Below are 20,094 nucleotides of genomic sequence, written 5' to 3' on the forward strand. Positions count from 1 at the left end.
ATTTTTTCCTTTTTTTAAAAAAAAAGATATTGTCAACCAGTCTTGCAATCAATTTGCAATAATAAATATCTTCAGGAATCCACAGGTTATCTTCTCGTGCATTCATACCACATTTGAGGTAAGTATCACTTAAGCACCACCCTTGTGGCCGATTGTCTTTGAGGGAGCCAATGATGGCATGGACGAGCTTTCGTTTCAGGTTCATCCTCTCCCGGAGGTGCCCCTCATAGTAGTGAAGAGTGTTGTACAGGTAGGTCACTGGACGATCTGCCAAGAGGAGAACAGATGTGTTCACAAACTTAGAGCCAAGTCTGTGTTTAATTCACGTTATTAAAATTAAACCTTCATTCAGGCAATCCAAGCTCTGTTCCAATAAGTCTGGGATTTGTGCCAAATATAAATAATGCAATCTGATCATCTCTCAGTTTGGGGAAAATTTAGCCTGCAATTTTTGCTATCTTGTATACTTTACTTCCCTCATTGTAGGAGCTTCAAAGATATCAACTTGTTTTGCCCAAACACTTTCAAGAATATGTATACAACCGCAAGGACTAGCTTGCAGTTTTCATAATAATAGAAGCTGAGATTTGTACAAAGCTAAATGTGTGCAGCCAGCATCACAGAATGCATTTTTTTAAAACTCTCGCTGAATCGCTGTATGTACACGTAACCATGCTTGTAGCTTTAAGAATCAAAGGCAGAAGTTCAAATGAGTAGTAGTACCTGTTGCCTCTTTGATTAACCCTGGATTGTGAAAAACCAGAAAAAATCTCAAACTAGGCTCATGTTAGAAATAAATTTTGTGTGCTCATTCTCTTTATGCGATAATAAATCACATCTTTTAATGATAATCTCTGTGGTAACCCTAAAAGGTAAAGGTACCCCTGCCTGTACGGGCCCGTCGTGTCCGACTCTAGGGTTGTGCGCCCATCTCACTTAAGAGGCCGGGCTGTCCGGAGACACTTCTGGGTCATGTGGCCAGTGTGACGAAGCTGCTCTGGCGAGCCGGCACCAGCGCAGCACACGGAAACGCCGCTATAAAGCAGTACCTATTTATCTACTTGCACTTACGAGTGCTTTCGAACTGCTAGGTGGGCAGGAGCTGGGACCGAAAGACGGGAGCTCACCCCGCCGCGGGGATTCGAACCGCTGACCATGCGATCGGCAAGCCCTAGGCGCTGAGGTTTTGCCCACAGTGCCACCCGCGTCCCTAGTGGTAACCCTAATACACCTCTAAGTAGCAGCTCTGCCTAAAACATTTCTTCCCCATTTTTTCTAATGCATGCAGCATTGGCACTGGTAACTCAAATATTTCTCCAAACCCAGAGAATAATATTTGGGTGTTTGGAATTGGAAAGAGCATGTAATAGTGACCAAAACGTGGAATAAGGTCATCCTAGAGGACAATTCTGCAAATACTTTACAGTGACAGCAATGGATTAAAGGCCTTAGATTAGACAAACATCAATATACATTAATCACATTGGAAAGAATTGCTAGTCTCTGGCTTTTCCAGATTACTATAACAGGATATGCTCATTATCAGTGACAATAAAGAACAGTCTCAAAAGATGCTTCATAGTGATTTGAGCAAGATTCTAAGCAGGATTGTTTAAATGCTTATATGGTAATGTATGAGGTTTCCTAAAGCAATCTATATAGCAACAAGCACACCAAAAAAGGGAAAATCTGGTAGTGTCAAAATCTGAAAAATTCTGTCCATTTTCCATGCCCCTTTAGTTCATAAAATGCTTTAAAAAAAAATCGAGGCAAAAAAACCCAAAGTTTCACGTGCAGAGTAAATACAAATGCCAACATAATCTATTTTGCATTTATCTCAAATTTAAGCTGTTTGATCACATAATTTGGATTTATTTTTAAGCCACGAGGGATTAATACCTTTTTCTTAATCCTTGTTCTCAAAAAGGGAGGGAAGTTATGTGTGGCTGTTATTAGCGGTCTACTCAGCATGGTGACTATTACAATTCATGTTGTCCCTCATTACTGAACTACTAATCTTTATGGCTTCTCCTCAGCTTTTGAAGTAATTGGAAACATCAACAATCCAGTCTCATACTTCTCTCCCCAGCTATTTCAAAAGACAACCACCCCAATTAGCTCTTTCCTGCAACCTCATGAGCTTTGATGCATGCATGGCGTTTGACTACATACAAAGGCTTCCACTTTGCTTCAATATGCTTGCCGGGGCTGGTAGCGGGGGGGGGGGGGGGGGAGGGGACTCAGCATGCATACATCTGCTTTGTAACATGCAGAATTTCTCCAACACTAAACATCAATACGGACAGAACTTGACATCTGCACATATGTGATGTGCCTGCAGTTTTGGCTCAGCCAAACATGGATGCTATCATACCAGGTCGGCTGCCATTTTTGAAACGTATATTGACACAGACTTTTGAAGAGGCCTGCAGTTTCCATAGTCTTCCTAGGAGTAGGGGTCCCCCCCCAGCAAGTCTGACGAAGCCATATGCAATTACTCCTTTACTATGCTGGTGAGACAAGCAAAATTAGCACAGCTGGAACAAGACTCAGACACAAACAACGCTTCATTGGTGATATTGTTTATCATCCACTCAGTTTACAAAGTAATTCAGGTATTTACCGAAAAAGTGGGGGAAAAGAAACTTACCATGGAATTTGTATAAGCCTCCTAGATGATCTAGTAAAGTCTCCAGTGATTTGGACACTGGAAGGAGTTCCAGAAATCTGTGAATCACAATGTCAAATACTGGCAGGAAACGGAGACACACATTTCCAAAGTATATTGGCAAGTATTGGGGCTGGATTTGTACTGGAGGGTTGACTTGCTCTGCTAACCCTTCAAAATATAACTTTTCAGGATACCTCTGTGGAGGGAAAAGTTTTTAAAATATTAATTTATCTGCCTTGCTTTGGTAACATTCCAAACCTAATATTTTATTCTCTAAATGTTCTGAATGCAGATCCCCCCCGCTACAAGGGCTTTTAAAGATTTCTAACCTCAGGTGGGGTGCTGCTGCTAAGAAAATGAATAGGCATTTTTTTGCCACTGGGAAGGGGGTGGTTTTTGAAGCAGTGAGATGAATGCAGGTAAGCCTTAGGGTGATTTCAGCCTCAAAGCCCACATCTCAGGCAGTTCACTGTGGCTGGGTATATCTACACATGCAGTAAACAAAAGCTACCACACCTTTCAAGTCCTGATGTGTTCTAGGTGGTAAGGATTGGCCTAGCATCCTCAACTCCCCTAATATTCCCCAGCCTTGAAATGGTTTTGCGTGTGTCTTTGCCTGTAAGATCTGCCTGTTTTCGAACTATACTCCCAGTTCAAATGTGAAATACTGCCAGCCTTTCTCAGACATAAGAAAACTAATCTTGGTATTAAGCAAATTGCAGTTGTTAGCACTTGCCCAGCGGTGAAGTCAAACTGATGCATTAGCAGCACTGAAGTGACCTCCAGCCTGGGCAGTGTGCATGGAGGTCCTAGGCTAATGTGGACCAAAGGAAAACAGAGCAATACGTTTGGTACCAGCTTGGCTGCAAGAGTTGCCATAAGGATGGACTCCCCTCTGGATCTGTGTATGGTTTGCTCCTTAACCCTTTCTTCTCTCAAAGGTATCTTGCAAGGCAGAAGAAGTTTAAGATCAGAGTTTCCTTCTCCTAGATGGGCTACCTTCCCAGGTTGATGAGCCCCATCTGCCCCTCACTCCCCTTTACAGCATGTGCAGAAACCACCTTCTCAACCATTAGGCCCCTATTAGTCCCATCCACTCAATCTGTTGGAGCCTGTCTTTGTCCCTAAAGCACCCAGGGTTTGAGACCCATCAGCTACCCTCACCTGGTATAACCAGCCAGTCTAAGCCATTCCCTGGGTGTGGCTGCTGTCGCATATTGACAGCTTTTAGCAGCCCTAGGTGAGAGCTGAGTGCAGGGTGGGGACCAAGGTGGACAAACTACTTCAGAAGTAGCATGACATGTCCCCCCACCAGAGGCACTACCCCCTCCCCTAGGACCCCATACACCCCTAGCAATTTGCAGTAATAAACAAATAAACAATAGTTAGAACAATATTCTAACTTTACATATTTCACCACTAAGTAAAGTAACCGAAAGTACCTTGTGATAAGACATGTGTTTCGTATGCCAGTCATTCTGCAGCCAATGCTCTGGGGAGTTGTCTTTCACAAATTCACTTACTCGGTTTCGGAAATCATTAGGTTTCAGTAAGAGCAACTGAATGATGAAGTAGCACACTTGGGCTTCGTTGCCCTCATGACTGCGCATTGCCTGAAATGAAGAGGATAAAAAGCATCTAAGAGGACAGCAAAATACTACAAATTAAACATTTGTGGCTCATGGAGGGAAATAAATTTGTGAGTCAAATCTGTAGCACATGAGCCAGAGATGTTTGGAGAGAGCTACACTGTGCATAGGCATTTATATGCTAATGCTAGACGCCTCTATGGCAAGATGAGCAAGTTGGAATGGTTGGTTTTAAAGGAGTGCATGGATATCTATTTATCTCACACAATTTGTGCATTGTTTGATTGTTAAATACCTCTAAGCAGTTTACAAAAATATAAAATGAAACATTGAAACTAGCAATAAAAACAGTTAAAAACAGATATTTAACAATATTCAGAAGATTTTTTAAAATCAGCAACAGCTAAAAAGAACACATGTAAGATATATAGTGGGCATGACAGAGACGACCAAAGAGACAATTATATCTTCTTTGCATCTGTCGTCACTGTGGAAAATGTGGGGTTGATCCTTGTGCCTGAATGTACTTTCTCTGAGTGTCTAAGGAGCTGAGGGAAACAGTTGTAAAAATATGAACAAATCACTGGGTCCAGGTAGCATCCACTAGACTACTTAAAGAACTCAAATGTGAAATTACCAATTTTCTAACAAAAAATGCAATTTGTCCCTACGGTCAGCTTTTTAACTTGTTCATAAATGACCTAGTTAGGCGTGAGCAGTGTATCGTAATCCTTCAGCATGGTAAAACAAAAAGGAATTGAGAGAAACTCCCCAGAATCTCTCCAACTTAGGACTATTAGTTTTATGGTCGTCATACAAGAGGTATCCTCTGTTGTGGCGTTACTTACCAAACATAAAATCAATCTGTCCAGTGTCACAATGTTGTATTTCCACACCATGTCATTGAGAATCTCAATACACTTATTGAGCTGCTGGCCCCCAGCTGATGTGGAAAATTCATAGACCAAGAAATCTGCAAATGTCCTTACATGAGCCACCAGAGCTCTGGCTCCGATTCTTTCCAACACCCTAACAAACAGGATAGAAAATGCAATGGTGGCAGATGCAGAATTAATTTAACAACGTGGACTGTTAAATATAGATACTCTACCTAAGGCTGCCATTATCAACCAACCAACCAACCAACCAACCAACCAACCAACCAACCTCTGGAGAGCTACTATTTTTAGAACATTCACTCTCAAAATGCATGAAGTAGGGCAGAACTGATAAAAACCTGCACTAAAAATAGAGTGGTGATTCTAGCCCCTTCTGTCCTAAAATAGATTTCCTCTGGAGTTAGTAGATGGGTCCGCAGCAGCCCACTTTGTATTGATTTGCACTGATAATGAATTTGGTCTTTCAGGATACGCCTAGCAGACTATTAACATTATACATAATGAATGCCTAGGGGATGAACCATTAAACCCTGGGCAGCTGCAGAAAACCCCCATCTTTGGCAAATATGTTATGTTTCCTTTTACTAGTGTGCTAACTGAAATGTACCTCTGCTTAGAATGTTCTGCACAAATCTACTATGCCAGAAACAATCCATCTTGAAATAACTAACCTGTAACCAATTTGGTTAATGTGATCAGTCTCCAGAAGCATCTTCCAGAGGAGACAAAGGAAGAGGGGTGGGGAGCCCTGCATGGAGAAGTGGGTGATGATGTCATTCTCATTGATCATGGACTTCCATTTTCGGTACTCCTCTTCCACGTTTTTCTTCAGGTTAAAGCGGCTCTCTTGAGGTACATTATTTTGTTTGAAGAAAGCCTGAAATAAAGTGAATTGTTATCCATTGTCAGATCTGAAAATGCCTATTTCATCTGAAATTAAGCAAACTACTGTGAGTCATTCTGCTTCTATAATAGAGACATTCAGAAGCGGGATCTTAAAAACCTGGAGGAAGAAATCTTCTACCTGAAGATGGGACTTAATTTTGGGGCTCCAGCCACTTCCTAATACCACCCAAGTTGACCCCTCTTGATTTCCCCCTAAATCTCCAGCATTGCCAATATAAAGACTGCCACTTTTCTGGCTTTCTTTCTCACAAGGGAGACATGTTTGCAGATGACACCAAACTGGGAGGGGTGGCTAACACCCCAGAGGACAAGATCACACTTCAAAACGACCTTGACAGATTAGAGAACTGGGCCAAAACAAACAAGATGAATTTTAACAGGGAGAAATGTAAAGTATTGCACTTGGGCAAAAAAAATGAGAGGCACAAATACAAGATGGGTGACACCTGGCTTGAGAGCAGTACATGTGAAAAGGATCTAGGAGTCTTGGTTGACCACAAACTTGACATGAGCCAACAGTGTGACGCGGCAGCTAAAAAAGCCAATGCAATTCTGGGCTGCATCAATAGGAGTATAGCATCTAGATCAAGGGAAGTAATAGTGCCACTGTATTCTGCTCTGGTCAGACCTCACCTGGAGTACTGTGTCCAGTTCTGGGCACCACAGTTCAAGAAGGACACTGACAAACTGGAACGTGTCCAGAGGAGGGCAACCAAAATGGTCAAAGGCCTGGAAACGATGCCTTATGAGGAACGGCTAAGGGAGCTGGGCATGTTTAGCCTGGAGAAGAGGAGGTTAAGGGGTGATATGATAGCCATGTTCAAATATATAAAAGGATGTCACATTGAGGAGGGAGAAAGGTTGTTTTCTGCTGCTCCAGAGAAGCGGACACGGAGCAATGGTTCCAAACTACAAGAAAAAAGATTCCACCTAAACATTAGGAAGAACTTCCTGACAATAAGAGCTGTTTGACAGTGGAATTTGCTGCCAAGGAGTGTGGTGGAGTCTCCTTCTTTGGAGGTCTTTAAGCAGACGCTTGACAACCATATGTCAGGAGTGCTCTGATGGTGTTTCCTGTTTGGCAGGGGGTTGGACTCGATGGCCCTTGTGGTCTCTTCCAACTCTATGATTCTATGTGTTCCAATTTGTGCCAGAGACAGGCCTGAGTAACTGATTAAATATTTTTAGAATATCGGGTTGTGGGGGAAACAATTATCTAGAAACCTTGCATCCTGTAATCATTTTGCATCTACCAAACACTAATCCAGTTATGTCTAATGCCTCCCACATCTCATGTCTCTGACAATGTGTGGACTGCAGGGGTCCTACACCATGCCCAGCTTTTTCTCTCCTCCAACCCTTTTCACTAACTATTCAGTATGAAGACGACTTCTGGAGAGTTTGAAGCTTGCTCACTGTTTCGTGATGGAGGAACTGGACATGGCTAGGCTGAATCCTTTCTTTCCCCCCAACACCCGTGGCTCAACTTTAATAGGTGGATGAGGCCGTCCACCCGTCACTCACCTGATGCCATTATGACCTCAGAACTGGAAAGGGGCTCACTTTCAAAGGGAACAGCTCTTGAATACAAATGGCATGCAAACTTACTTCAAAAGGGATGGCTCTCAGTGCCTACACTAGGGAATCCCAGATGGGGAACTACTTTGTACAGCCAATCCTAGTGAGGTTTCCTATTAGTGAGAGGGAGCCCTGCAGAAGGCAGTTTAAGGTCTTGATAGTTTCTCTGCATCCATACCTGCCTATACCTGACACCACATAGGATGTCCAGTGTGGGGCAGGTGGGTGTGGTCTGGGGAAACAGCCTTGTAGGCCAAATCAGGACTCCTAACCAGGCCTAATGAGGCCCACAGGGTGGAGGTTCCTCACCACTGCTTTAGCTGGTCCCAAGAAAGGTATTAGGCTCCTGTGACGTCTGGTTTCTTTTTTGGATTTCTTAACGCCTTCATAGAAACACAGTGCTTTCTCTATACAGATGAAGGCAGCAGCAATTCAAAGTTCATACTCATTTCACCAGACGAGGCTAAAAGCAAAAATGACCTACCACACGTTTTGTTATGTGACTTCTGCAAAAATCCCTAATAAGGGGTAAATTTTGTTGGTAGTGCTTTCTTGTTTAAACCTTTAAACCTGTACCCCTTTAAAACCTTTAAATCTCATCCTCCAAAATATACAAAAACACTGTTGGGAAGCTTCCTTCACATAGTTTTACTGTGAGGTGACTTCTAAAAAGTAAGAGAAACAGTATGTTCTTCCATCCTAACTTGCTCAAAGGTGAAGACATACTTGTATAATTGGTTCTGGTTTTTTTTAATTACCTGAAGTGGAGCCGGAAAACAGCTCAAGGTGTGTGATGCCCAGTTATGGGGAGTAAAGCTCATGATGGTCTGCAGTATATCCTTGCACCAAGTGCCCTGAATGGAATCCGACCCTGTGAAAAAATCTAAGACAGACATCTAAATGTAATTACTTACTTAAATAGCTAAAACAAATACAGTGGATTGATCAATAGTCATCTTTATTCCCCACAAATGCTATATGCATTATTACTGGTATTGTAATTTTAACAATTCAAGACCTCCACGGGTTTCCTTTTCCAGATTTAATTATTCATTCTGACTAGACTCTCTTTTAGATTAACCAGAGTTTAGTGTTATATTTCAATCCTAAACTGTGGTTAATCTTAGCTATGGTCAGAGAAAACAAGTCAGCTTCATAAACTATAGTTTGAAGGTGGCTTATTTTACATAACTATAGTTTGTTTAGGTTAAGAGATCATGGCAAGCTGTGATTAGTTTAAAGTGGATCTGAAAGCTTCTAAACCTATTGTGACTACGATGGAAGAGGGGGTAATATGTGAGCCTGAGGCTAACAGTTCACTCCTTCAAGCATTGTAACAATGCAGTGAAAGCATAAAGAATTCAAGACTTGTAAAAAAAATTTTTAGCGCACAGTACTGTATTAATGTTCACATCTTGTGCTTTCCTTTGATATATTCAAAACCATCTGTAAAACTGAGAGATAATGACTGTTACCTGTGACATGTGTTGCTCTTGCTAGAGTCAAAATAAGTGCTCTGTTAAGTTCCTCCGATTCTGCTGAAAGGACTGTCTTGGGTTCATTAAGGAAGCGGGTGAATTGTGGCTGGACCTCAGAGCTGCCCAAAGCAGTAATCAGCCGTAGAGCAGTGCTTTCAACACTATAAGGAGAATATGTTAGCTATGTTTTCAGGGAGAAACAGGGTTTTTAATGATAATTGCAGGAAATCAAAGCAGGAAACACCTTGCTTCAAGCATTACTACAGGAAGCATGGCAAGATTCCTTTGACTTGATAATCACGAGATTTGAGTTTTCAGTTTTGCACTTTACACAAGTTCGCCCTGAATTGACTACCCATATTTCCATGAATGCCTATTGGCCTGGTTTGCATGACTCGGTAAGCATACCATGACTGCGCACATTGGTGGGCTCCCAAAGAGGAGCTCGCAGCAGCACTTCTCCTCTCTAATCTAGCTTATTCTTGCTCTGCACTGAGCTAAGCCAACCTTTTAGCTTAGCGTGTTGCCTGAACCTGGGCACATGGTTCACCTTTCTCTTCTCTGTGGCCAAAGTTGGTTCTGTAGTGTTCAAATCATCTTTTGGCCTAGAAACATTTTTGACCCAATCCCTCTTCCATGGTTTTCTGCTCTGTGTGATGCTTCCAAAGCAGAAATAGACTTACAGTAACAACACTTACCACAGATGAAGCTGGTTCTGATTAGTCTGTGCCACAGCGGCTAAGGAATGAAGGTTACTGAGCAGTTGGACTCTGTAATGAGGTTGGATATGGTGCATGCGATAGCTGAACATCTCCAGGAGAGTATGCAAGATTCCCCAAGCGTGAGACTTAAAAACAGTGGGTAGCAGTTGGCCTGAAAATAAAAATATGAAATCAACTATTTTTTCAGTGAAACATTCGGAGGAATATATTTTTCTTACAGGCACAAATAGAATCAGGCAAGTTCAGGCATATTTCTTTTTTCCTTTTCCTTTTCCTTTTTTTAGCCCTATGGCACTGACAATATATACCGCATAGTTAGATCTTAGCAACATTCAGGTAGAATAGGTATCCACTATTATGCAAGTATGCAGAATACTACATTATTCATTCATATAATGGCTGCCTGAACAGGAGCTTAAAGCAGGAGTCCCTATTATTCAATGCTTGACATCTCTTCTTTAAAGAAGATATTATATGCATTGAGTAATACAAATGATGTAGACAATTTTGTTGAAATATGGCATCCTTTTATAAAATACTTTGCTGATAACCCTGAAATCACAGATTAGACTTGGGCAAACCCAGCAGGGTTAACTGTGAGGTTAAAGCCTGCATGTTATTTGGGTTTCTTGGAAGAAGTGTGAGATAAATATGTTAATAAAAGCAACAATAAAAATAACAAGATAAATTTCCTTCAGTATGCAAAGTGCTGAACTGGTTTGTTCTCAGTTCAAATCCTAGCTTATCAACTGGGTAGTGCCAAGCAAGCCATTCCCTTTTTATCCTGAGTCCCCTATCAGTAATTAAGGATAATACTATTGTTTCTGTCTTACACATATCATAAGAGTGGGTGAGATGAAAGTGCTTTGGCTATTCAGGAAAGTACTATATGTATTATTATAATATGCATGCTATTTATTTCTTCTTGATCTCAGATTTTTCTTTGTGATGGTATCATGTATTAGAAAATAATTTAAAGTTATCATGCCAGATAGAGAACGTCTGCAAAATAACTTAACATATATCTAAACAAAAGTTATAATAACTGGATCTTTGTCCTGAACTAGATTGCATAGAAGTATGTATCAATTTACATTATGCAGGGCCCAAAAGTGTAAGCACTTTGGAGTATGCACAGGGCAGCCCAAGCCAGGGATGTTTATGTATATTAATTTGGCAGCAGAGGCCCAAATTTCAACCATATCTGTTGACATTTTTAAAAATCAATCAAACAAGATTTCTTACTTATAAAACCTTTGATGCCTAGGGATTCTATTTCCATATAAACCAGCAAGCGACTATATGTTTCCACAAGGGCTGGAGCCAAGGCTAAGCTAGATTTCGCATGGGCCAGTTTGATCACTCTGGTAGCTATGCTGTGAATGAGGCTGGAGAGAAAAAGAAACCATGTTATTTTCAAAGCCATTTGGTTGAAGTTAGTTTTCTGAGAATGCAGATCTTCTGCACTGCAATACACAGACTTGACTCTTCTGCAACTTTCAGATACTGAGCATACTCTACCTCATCTTGGCATGAACCGTCAGTGAATCCAAGAGGTTCATTGGCAAAGGTGTGATGGATCCTGAAGCCATACAATTGGTTCCTGGGAGAGGTATTCTCATGTTGCCATTTCCGTAAATAGTTTCCACTAGAACACCCATAGGCAACGTGAAGCATTCTGAATTGGTGGAATAAGCATTGCACAACAGGGCAATCTTGTAGTCATTCATCTGCAAACTTTTATTTCTTAGACTCTGTTGCAGGAATCTGTGAGGAAGTTAAATGAAAGGGAAAAGAGTGACTGTCCCAGAAATGCCTGAGCAACGGAAGTTTGCATCTGATGGTAGAGTTGCATCCTAACTCTAAAAAACAACAACCCATCAATCTCATTCTAGGTATTACAGAGGAAATCTATATCTCTGCTGCATAAAGCCTTTTCTTTTCCACCAGGTCTTTGATTATGGGAATGCCAATTGTTTCTGCATTTTAACATGCTGTGAAGTGCCTAGACAACCCAGTTGGATAAACAGCATAAACTAATTAATAACTCAAAGCCCCTTCCTATTTTCCTGTTGAGTTTTATCACTTCTCTGGTGATGCTTCTGTTCACTTGTTACTTTTTGCTGCAGTGGTTTCATTTATCATAATTAAACTGCCTTCCAGAGTGTGTTTTTAATGGCTGTTAATGCAAACTGCCTGAGGTGTTTTTATGGGAAAGAAGTACAGAAATTCTACACACGACTATAACAAACAAAACATTCATCTTTTATCGCCCTTGCCTCTCTCCATTCTCTGTTGTGTTCGTTACCCTTCCCTATTCCTTACCCTGTCAACTTTTAAATATTAAGCTCCTTCAGGCAGAGACACCTATATAACTTCGCAAAACGGCAATTGTGTGAATATCACTACATAAGTAAACAATAAGGAAGGCAAGTGAGCAAGGTAACATGAAGCAAAGCTGGAGAAAGATTTGGGAGGATGCAAGTTATCAGGAAAAGAGAGATTCTGGGCCTAAGACATCCCAGTACGTTTCTGAGCACAATTCAAAATGTTGGTGTGGACCTCCAAAGCCCTAAATGGCCTTGGCCCTGTATACCTGAAGGAGCGTCTCCATCATCATTGCTCAGCCTGGACACTGAGGTCCGCCTTTGAGGGTCTTCTGTTGGTTCCTTCACTGTGAAAAGTGAGGTTACAGGGAGCCAGGCAGAGGGTCTTCTCGGCAGTGGCGCCCATCCTGGGGAACGCCCTCCCATCAGATGTCAAGGAAATAAACAACTATCTGATTTTTAGAAGACATCTGAAGGCAGCCCTGTACAGGGAAGTTTTTAAAGCTTGATGTTTTATTGTGTTTTTATTATTCTGCTGGGGGTCGCCCAGAGTGGCTGGGGCAACCTAGTCAGATGGGCAGCATACTAATACTACTACTACGAATGATGATGATGATGATGACAATGCAGTAGCTACAGCAAAGGTGTGGCATGCACACTTGACCAGGGATCGCACAACATGAGATACTATCTGTTAACTGTCAGCCTTAATATATTTATTGTGGGCTATTACAATTTCTCATCCTATTTTCACAGATAGCTTGCAAAATATTCTGTGTACAAGTGGCCAAAGAGTCTGCTATATTTTTCCATTATCTATACCAGGACTATCAAAATTGAAAAGAGGTATTATATAGAAAGCAATTACTCATGGTGAAGCTTGAGAGAATGAGGAATTGGAATTTGTAGCTTAGAATTGTCACTGTGAGCCTTCCTGTTCAGATGTATCCAGATACAAGTCATTGCAAAAGCGTGTGTTGATTGGGGTTTGTTGATATCAGGTACAGGAATACACTGAGGAAAGAAGAAACATGTCATACAACTTAAGGCATTTAGACTTGGTGAATCCCAGTTTGACTCTTAGGAGTCTTCACATCAATAAAGGAATTCTCTTGTAAATCAGTAGATAAATACCCCAAAACTGAAACCACTTTCTCTAACGCACTACAGTTAAAACAACTGAAATGTTGCATGTAGATTGGCGTAAAACAAAGTAACAGGACTGGCATATCTTACATTAAAAGCAACAATGAGAATTCACAGGCAAACACAGAAATAAAAGCACACCTTGCAGCAGGGGCGAGGGGGGTGGGGTGGGGATTAACATTGTCAAAGAATTTCTCTTCTGTGTAAGCTATTCACATCCTAGCTAGGCTGCAGATTTTTTTTTTATAGGCTGGCAATTATCCAAAACATTTTTATCTCACCTTTGCTCAAAAACTTCAATGAGCCTTAACGATAAAACCAAAGAACAATGATATGTAAAAAAACAAAACCCAACACACACACACCAATAAAAGAAAAGCAGCAGAGCAAATCATACAGTTCAAAACACCCAATTAAAAGAGTTTCCAGCAGAGCTAATACATAAAAATTCAAAGGGCTTCCTAAAAAGGAAGGTCTTTATATGGCAAAAAGCAGCTAATGAGGGGCAAATCACAGCTATGGAGAAGGCTATTTCCCAACCAGATATAATTTTTTTGGGTGGGAGTGGCGGTAAACATGCAGGAAGGACACCAATAGTGAGCTGAGCAAGACGCCAGGGTTGTAAAGGAGAAGGCAGTCCTTTAGGTCAGAACTATCCAAATTGTGTGTCGCGACACGTTAGTGTATCGGCTGCAGTGTGTAGGTGTGTTGCAGAAATGCTCCTCATACTCCTTCTGGGGCTGGAAAGGGGTTAGTTTAACCTCTGGTTTGCTAGTAAAACTGAATTACTGTGTCGCAAAATGATGCATATCTAAAAAGTATAACCAACATGAAAAGTTTGGAAAGATCTGCTTTAGGGTCATTGTTCCGAGCCAGCCCAAACGTAAGGCGACTGCTCATGGTTAACACATGGCCAGGATCTGTAGTTTCCAGGACTGTGAGTAGCTGGAGCATCAGCAAAATCTCTTCTAAACCTTGTTCCAATCTCATTTTGATCCCTCATCACTTTGTTATTCTTACAGGCATTATACTGTCTTATCTGCTTATAAGCATTGTATCAAACTGTTTATGTTCCTCCTCCCTTTTTGATTTTGTGTTACAATCCTGGGCGGGGGTCAGCAAACTTTTTTGGGAGGGGGCTGGTTCACTGTCCCCCAGGCCTTTTGGAGGGCCGAATTGTGCACGCACGCAGCGGAGGTGGCTTCTCTCTCATCCCCAGCCCTCCCCTCCCCCTGCCTACCTTCTCTACTGCTCTGCCTGCGGTTGGGAGCTGGCAGTGGTGGTGGCACCTCTCCTTTCCATGCCAGCTTTCCCTGGGCAGGCGGCGAGGCTTCCTATTAAAGCCCAGCCCCTTCCTCCACAGGGCAGGGAGAAGCCAGGAAGAGGGAGGGAGGAGGGGCCGCTGTAGTGTGTGCCAGGGAGGGGGGAAATAGTGAAAAAAATGGCGCCCAATTTTTATTTTTTTTTAAATGGTGATTGTGCTGATCCAAGCAGCGACTCCAGAACCGTCCACGGGCTGGATCCAAAGGGCAATTGGGCCTGATCTGGCCCGTGGGCCTTAGTTTGCTGACCCGTGATCTTGGGTTTCTGTTAATATGTCAATATTCTTCCATGCATCATTGTTTCTCTTGACAGATCTTGCTTTTTACGATCTCATGTCTCCAAATTTATTCCGTTTCAGTTACTTCTTAATTTCATTACACAAAATATAGAAAGCTGCATGTTTTACTATCTTAAATTTGAGCAAATCAGTATTTCCCATATTCTTGTTCCCAAATCTCTTCTTTCCCCCTTTCCTTTCAACTGTCACCTTCTTGGGGACTGTAAGACATTTTAAGAAAAGAATTGTTTTATTTGCCCGGGGGGGGGATGTCTTTTCAGGGAAAATATGAGTAGTAAATCATAATAAACGTATTTCACATAGACTCACTTCCTTCTCTGGGTAGAGGAGGTCAAAAAGCTTCATAACAGGCAGGAAGTCTGCTAATGCATTTTTCTGAATGCTTCCAGAGATGAACTGCAATAATACCCACATCAGATGGTCTCTGCCTTTGATTAGGCCTCGTCCTGCTAACTGTAAAAAAGATACACTGAGCAGCAAGTCCACACTCCAAGACAAGAATTGTAACACTGAACATCCGTTCTAATTTTCTATAAAATATACTTTCACTTGGGAAATAATACACTCTCTCACCTTTCTGCAAGATGCCGTGAACTAATGACCTGTCGGTGCATCAGAATTATATAACATGGGCACACGAAGACTTGTGACTAATATTTTTAAGTCAACAAATAACAGAAATTTGAAAGGTGTCTGCTGCCGTTTTTTTTTAAAAAAAGACAGTTAATACATACTTTCAAAAGGAGAGCTGACTCTCTCATATATCAGCAATACCAAAATGAAGCTGACTGTTCAAATTGCTCAGTTTCACCTGGACAGACTCTGAAAGTGAGGGTCACACATCAAAATTTCCTCAGGGTACAGTCGTACCTTGGTTGTTGAACAGAATCCATTCCGGAAGTCCGTTCGACTTCCAGAAACGGTCAGCAACCAAGGCACGGCTTCCGATTGGCTGCATGAGCTTCCTGCACTCATTCGGAAGCCGCATTGGATGTTCGGCTTCCAAAGAACGTTCTCAAACTGCAACACCCACTTCTGGGTTTGTGGCATTCAGGAGCCAAAATGTTCGAGTTGCAAGGCGTTCGGGATCCAAGGTACGACTGTATTTTGCACCTCATTTCTCTTGTAGCAACAAATATTCATTGCTAGGCTTCTTCCTTAATCATAGTTCACCATGTGCAGCAGCAGAATGGCAAATCTGTCCACACACCCACACTCCAATTTATTATTTATTTTCTTTGTTAAATTTGTATACCACCCTATACCCATAGGTCTCAGGGCTGGTGCTGGTTTTGGGGCATGGAAGCAGATGAAACTGTGAGTGGGCAGGGCAGGAGCTAATTTCAGCTTAAGGGATAACCGTCTACTCTTTATTATTGCTAGTGGTAGGTAATCTACCTTTTGATGGAGAGACAGGACCATGTGAGGGAAGCTTGCAAACTGGAAAAGTACAAAGAAGATAAGCTGGCTGGAAAGGTGCTGCCACAACAACTGGCTGGTTCCCCCGTCATCAAATTTCTCCTCTGTCTCTGACCGCTCCATGGCATAGACCACAAGATCCACCAGCTGGTCCTCCAGCACAGGGCACCGCTGTTTGTGCTGCAAAGCAGAAACCAGATAAAGTATTCCACAGTCGAGCATCCATCATTTTAACTCTGCCATTTCAGTACAGTTACTTTAATGTAAGTCTGGGAAGCATGAAATGGGATCTGAACATAAAGCTTTACAAGATAAGCCAAAACATTAAAACTGTCTGATGTTACAGGTCATAATATTTTTTAAATAAAAAATAATAGACTACTTGTTATACCCGCTCTTACCTAGGCACGATTGTTTATGGAGCCAACAAATATCTAAAAACACCATGTAAGAGTATGTTTTTCATATAAGAGTATGTTTTCAGCCCCGGAGGCTACAGTGTGAAGACTAATATAATACAATGGACTTGGACCCTTCTGCAGTTAATGGACTGCAGTGTGGCAGTTACTGACACCTTAACAATTCAGGTACACTCAAGATATGGGGTCAGTTCAAATATACCATCAAACCATAGTTTGGATTACAAGACAGAGCTCTGTCCTTGTGTGTTCTAACCTCCTCACAAGGAGGTTAAACTATGGTTTTCCACAATTCAGAAAATAACTAATTAAGTGGAGTTTGTGAAAGAGAGCACGTGAGCGTGAGGCTCAGCCATATATTGCCAAGCCATGGTTTGGTGTTACGCATGAAGAAACCGATTACAAAACCTCAGAACAACATAAGAAGCCTTTTGCTTGTGCACAGAGCCCATTCATTCCTCTTTTCACAGTGTGAGCAATCAAACCAGGGAGCCTCTAATAAACAATAGTTTCTCATTTCATCCAAACCAGGAAGCTATGGTTACCAGCTCTGGAAATTAATATCCTGATATGAACTTCAAACTATAGTTTCATTGAGATGAAATGGGGAACTATGGTTGCTTGAAGAATACCTGGATTGTTTCTTCATGCTACAAAATGGAGAAGTGCATCCTGGCAAAAAGCTTGTTCATATCTCAGCTTCTTAACACAGCTTGAACAGTCATTATGTGGGAATACCAATTCCTATTCCAGTGGTGCACCTGTTTAGCTGTACACTTTCTTCTGTTTGTGTGCTTGGATGTTTTGCAAACTGCTGGACCCCTTTCATTTTGATCTTCCCCTATTTAGACTCCACAATGCACATAATTGGAACATTCCACAGTGGTACAGCATGAAGCCAATTTTTTACAAGCAGCTGGAAGGAACTGTACATTCTAGGCACTACTATTGAAGTTACTGAGTCATTTCTGTATATATTATGGAATTTCAGAGTTTCACATAGTGAACCTGTAACATAACACAGCCTTAATAAAAAGAAAAGAAGTATTATTTTAAAAAGATAATACAGAAAAGGTACGGAGCTGCTCAGAATCTAATCATGAAGATGCCTTGTCCCTTTCTAGAGGCAAAAAAGAGAGAGAATTCATTATTTGTTTTTCGTTTCATGAGAAATGTGCTATGATACCCAAATACGATTTACTCAACACATTTCAGTGCTCCTCTTAACAAATGGTTTCTTGGATTAACAGGCAGTCTAAAAGAAAACCTTCCGAATTTTTTTTTAAAAAAAAACAAACAGAGAAAAAATCCCAAGGTTGCTGGAAACAGATACTTATTCTGTGGATAGCTTTTTGCCATGAAAAAGGGATTATGATTTCAATTTAACAATACAATGCAAGAATGACAAAACTTTGGACAAACTCTGAGAACAGCACTCTCTCCTTCACATGCTCTTTGCCAGCTCAATATTGCCAAAAGCTACAAATCTAGCTGTGCTTTCTTGAAGCATGCTTAAAAACGGAATACTTCCAATCCAAAGGACATTAGTTGCTTTTGACCCTCTCTTTCAAAAAAACACAATGCCATTATCACAGATCAACCACGTTACAGATTTACAAAGAGCAATATTAACACCACCAGTTGAGAATACTTTTTTTTCCAAATGCAACTAATTATGAAGCAGAGCAGAATGCAACAGACAGTACTACAAACTATTTCATGATACAGCATGCAAAACTACTGTGTACAGGGCTTGAAATTCACTAGAATTTGGTAGAGAGGGGGCCAAATTTCCAAGAGCCCAAGAGTGCAAACCTATATCAGTTTTGAATTAAGTTATTTAAGAGGAAACAACTGTCAGTTAATGCAGGTTTCTAAAGACAATAAATTCACGAATGCAATTATATTTTTGAAGTGATTCAGAAGGAACTATAAAGGTCAGTTTTTGCTTTCTATAACACTCTTAACTTGACCAGGAAATGGAACTGTGGGATGGAATATGCAGGAAGCAGCAGGCTCAATTATCAAATGGGCTCAAGCAGAAAGGCCGTAAGGGAAGAAGAAAAACTGATCTCCCCTTCAAAGTTGTGGGCACTGAGATCAAGTTTAGTCATGGTCCTCAAGTCATGTTGTGCATCTCCTGTCCCCAAATCAGAGGGTGAGCGGTATTTATTGCTCCCAGTGCAACAGAAGCACAAGCATATGTGGGGTGGGGGAGATCCTTTTCTTTCCTGCTCTGATCCTGACACAAGTGCAATGGAGACAGTCCCCGATTGGTGCCAATGCCAACAGGTGGAAAGAGTTTACATCCCCATCCTCACCACCACCTGATGCAATCTGGATAACCAGCAGCTTCCCCAGTGACTACCATCTGCATGTTAATAATGTGCATGCGTTCAATCCAAATATATATTTCACATGATGTCCAGTTTGGCCCTAAGCAAATTCTTTGATTTTTCTCCAATGGGGGAAGTTCTCTGACTCTCTCTGCTCAACCCCAAACTGGGCACTTCCACATCGGCTGAAGGAAACTCATGTGGACTGTGATGCTTGGAAGTGTGTAGACCAAGATGGGTGACCTGTGGCCCTCCACACATGGCCTCTTCTATCGTCCATCATTAGTGATACTGACTGGGCCTGATGGAAGTTCAATTCCAGCAACAGTGGAAGATGGAAGCTTCCCAATACCTGGTGAAGACAATGCCTAATGAAATCTTAGCAGCCAGAAAGGTCTGGCTGCTAAGAGCTTCAGTTTATCTGTAACACACCATAACTGCACATTAAAGAAGAGAAATTATGCAAATTTGCTTTCAGAATCCAGCATTTCTTGGCACAGAATTTGGATTGCCTAGGAACAGATTTTTTTCCTTCCTCCAACTTGGAACACACCCAACCCTTGCTCATTCTGTTTCTACTGCTAGTGAAGACTGAGAAATGTTGTTATGATGTACAATACCAGCACTTCTGGAACCAATTGGAAAACAGAGAAATACTGCTGCAATGCTATAAATGCCCAAATGCACCCACAGACTCGGAGAATCAGTATGCACACATAACAGTGCGCAGCAAGCAATTGTACACAGCAAATACTACTGTACTGCCATGACTTTCTTGCACAGTAGCCACCATTCCACAGATCAGTATGTTTACTGACTCTTGAGCACCTCACAGGGACACTTTTGCTCATACAGCACAAGGGTATAGTTATAAAATTCTGAGTTATTTATCTATTTGACAACTGACAGGAGATCGTTCCACAGGACGGGCACCACTACCAAGAAGGCTCCCTACCCAGTTCCCTGTTCACTTCACTTCTTGC

At 41.5% G+C, this 20,094-nt stretch overlaps 1 protein-coding gene across 2 annotated transcripts in view; it reads right to left on the reverse strand.

Moving 5' to 3' along the window:
• The window catches only part of MED23 (mediator complex subunit 23), a 42,544-nt gene that overhangs the window by 6,958 nt on the left and 15,492 nt on the right, over positions 1-20,094 (reverse strand). For both annotated transcript variants that reach the window (XM_081855247.1, XM_081855246.1), the window contains 13 exons: positions 16,336-16,536; positions 15,247-15,390; positions 13,039-13,184; positions 11,365-11,610; positions 11,089-11,231; positions 9,820-9,994; positions 9,119-9,282; positions 8,402-8,526; positions 5,831-6,036; positions 5,109-5,289; positions 4,114-4,284; positions 2,651-2,867; positions 31-267 (listed from right to left, as the gene is read on the reverse strand). In XM_081855247.1, the coding sequence (XP_081711373.1) occupies positions 31-267; positions 2,651-2,867; positions 4,114-4,284; positions 5,109-5,289; positions 5,831-6,036; positions 8,402-8,526; positions 9,119-9,282; positions 9,820-9,994; positions 11,089-11,231; positions 11,365-11,610; positions 13,039-13,184; positions 15,247-15,390; positions 16,336-16,536 (2,356 nt within the window). The remainder of the gene's footprint in view (positions 1-30; positions 268-2,650; positions 2,868-4,113; positions 4,285-5,108; positions 5,290-5,830; positions 6,037-8,401; positions 8,527-9,118; positions 9,283-9,819; positions 9,995-11,088; positions 11,232-11,364; positions 11,611-13,038; positions 13,185-15,246; positions 15,391-16,335; positions 16,537-20,094) is intronic.

The sequence above is a fragment of the Podarcis erhardii genome, assembly GCF_964252035.2.
Source record: "Podarcis erhardii genome assembly, chromosome: 3".
NCBI lineage: Eukaryota > Metazoa > Chordata > Lepidosauria > Squamata > Lacertidae > Podarcis > Podarcis erhardii.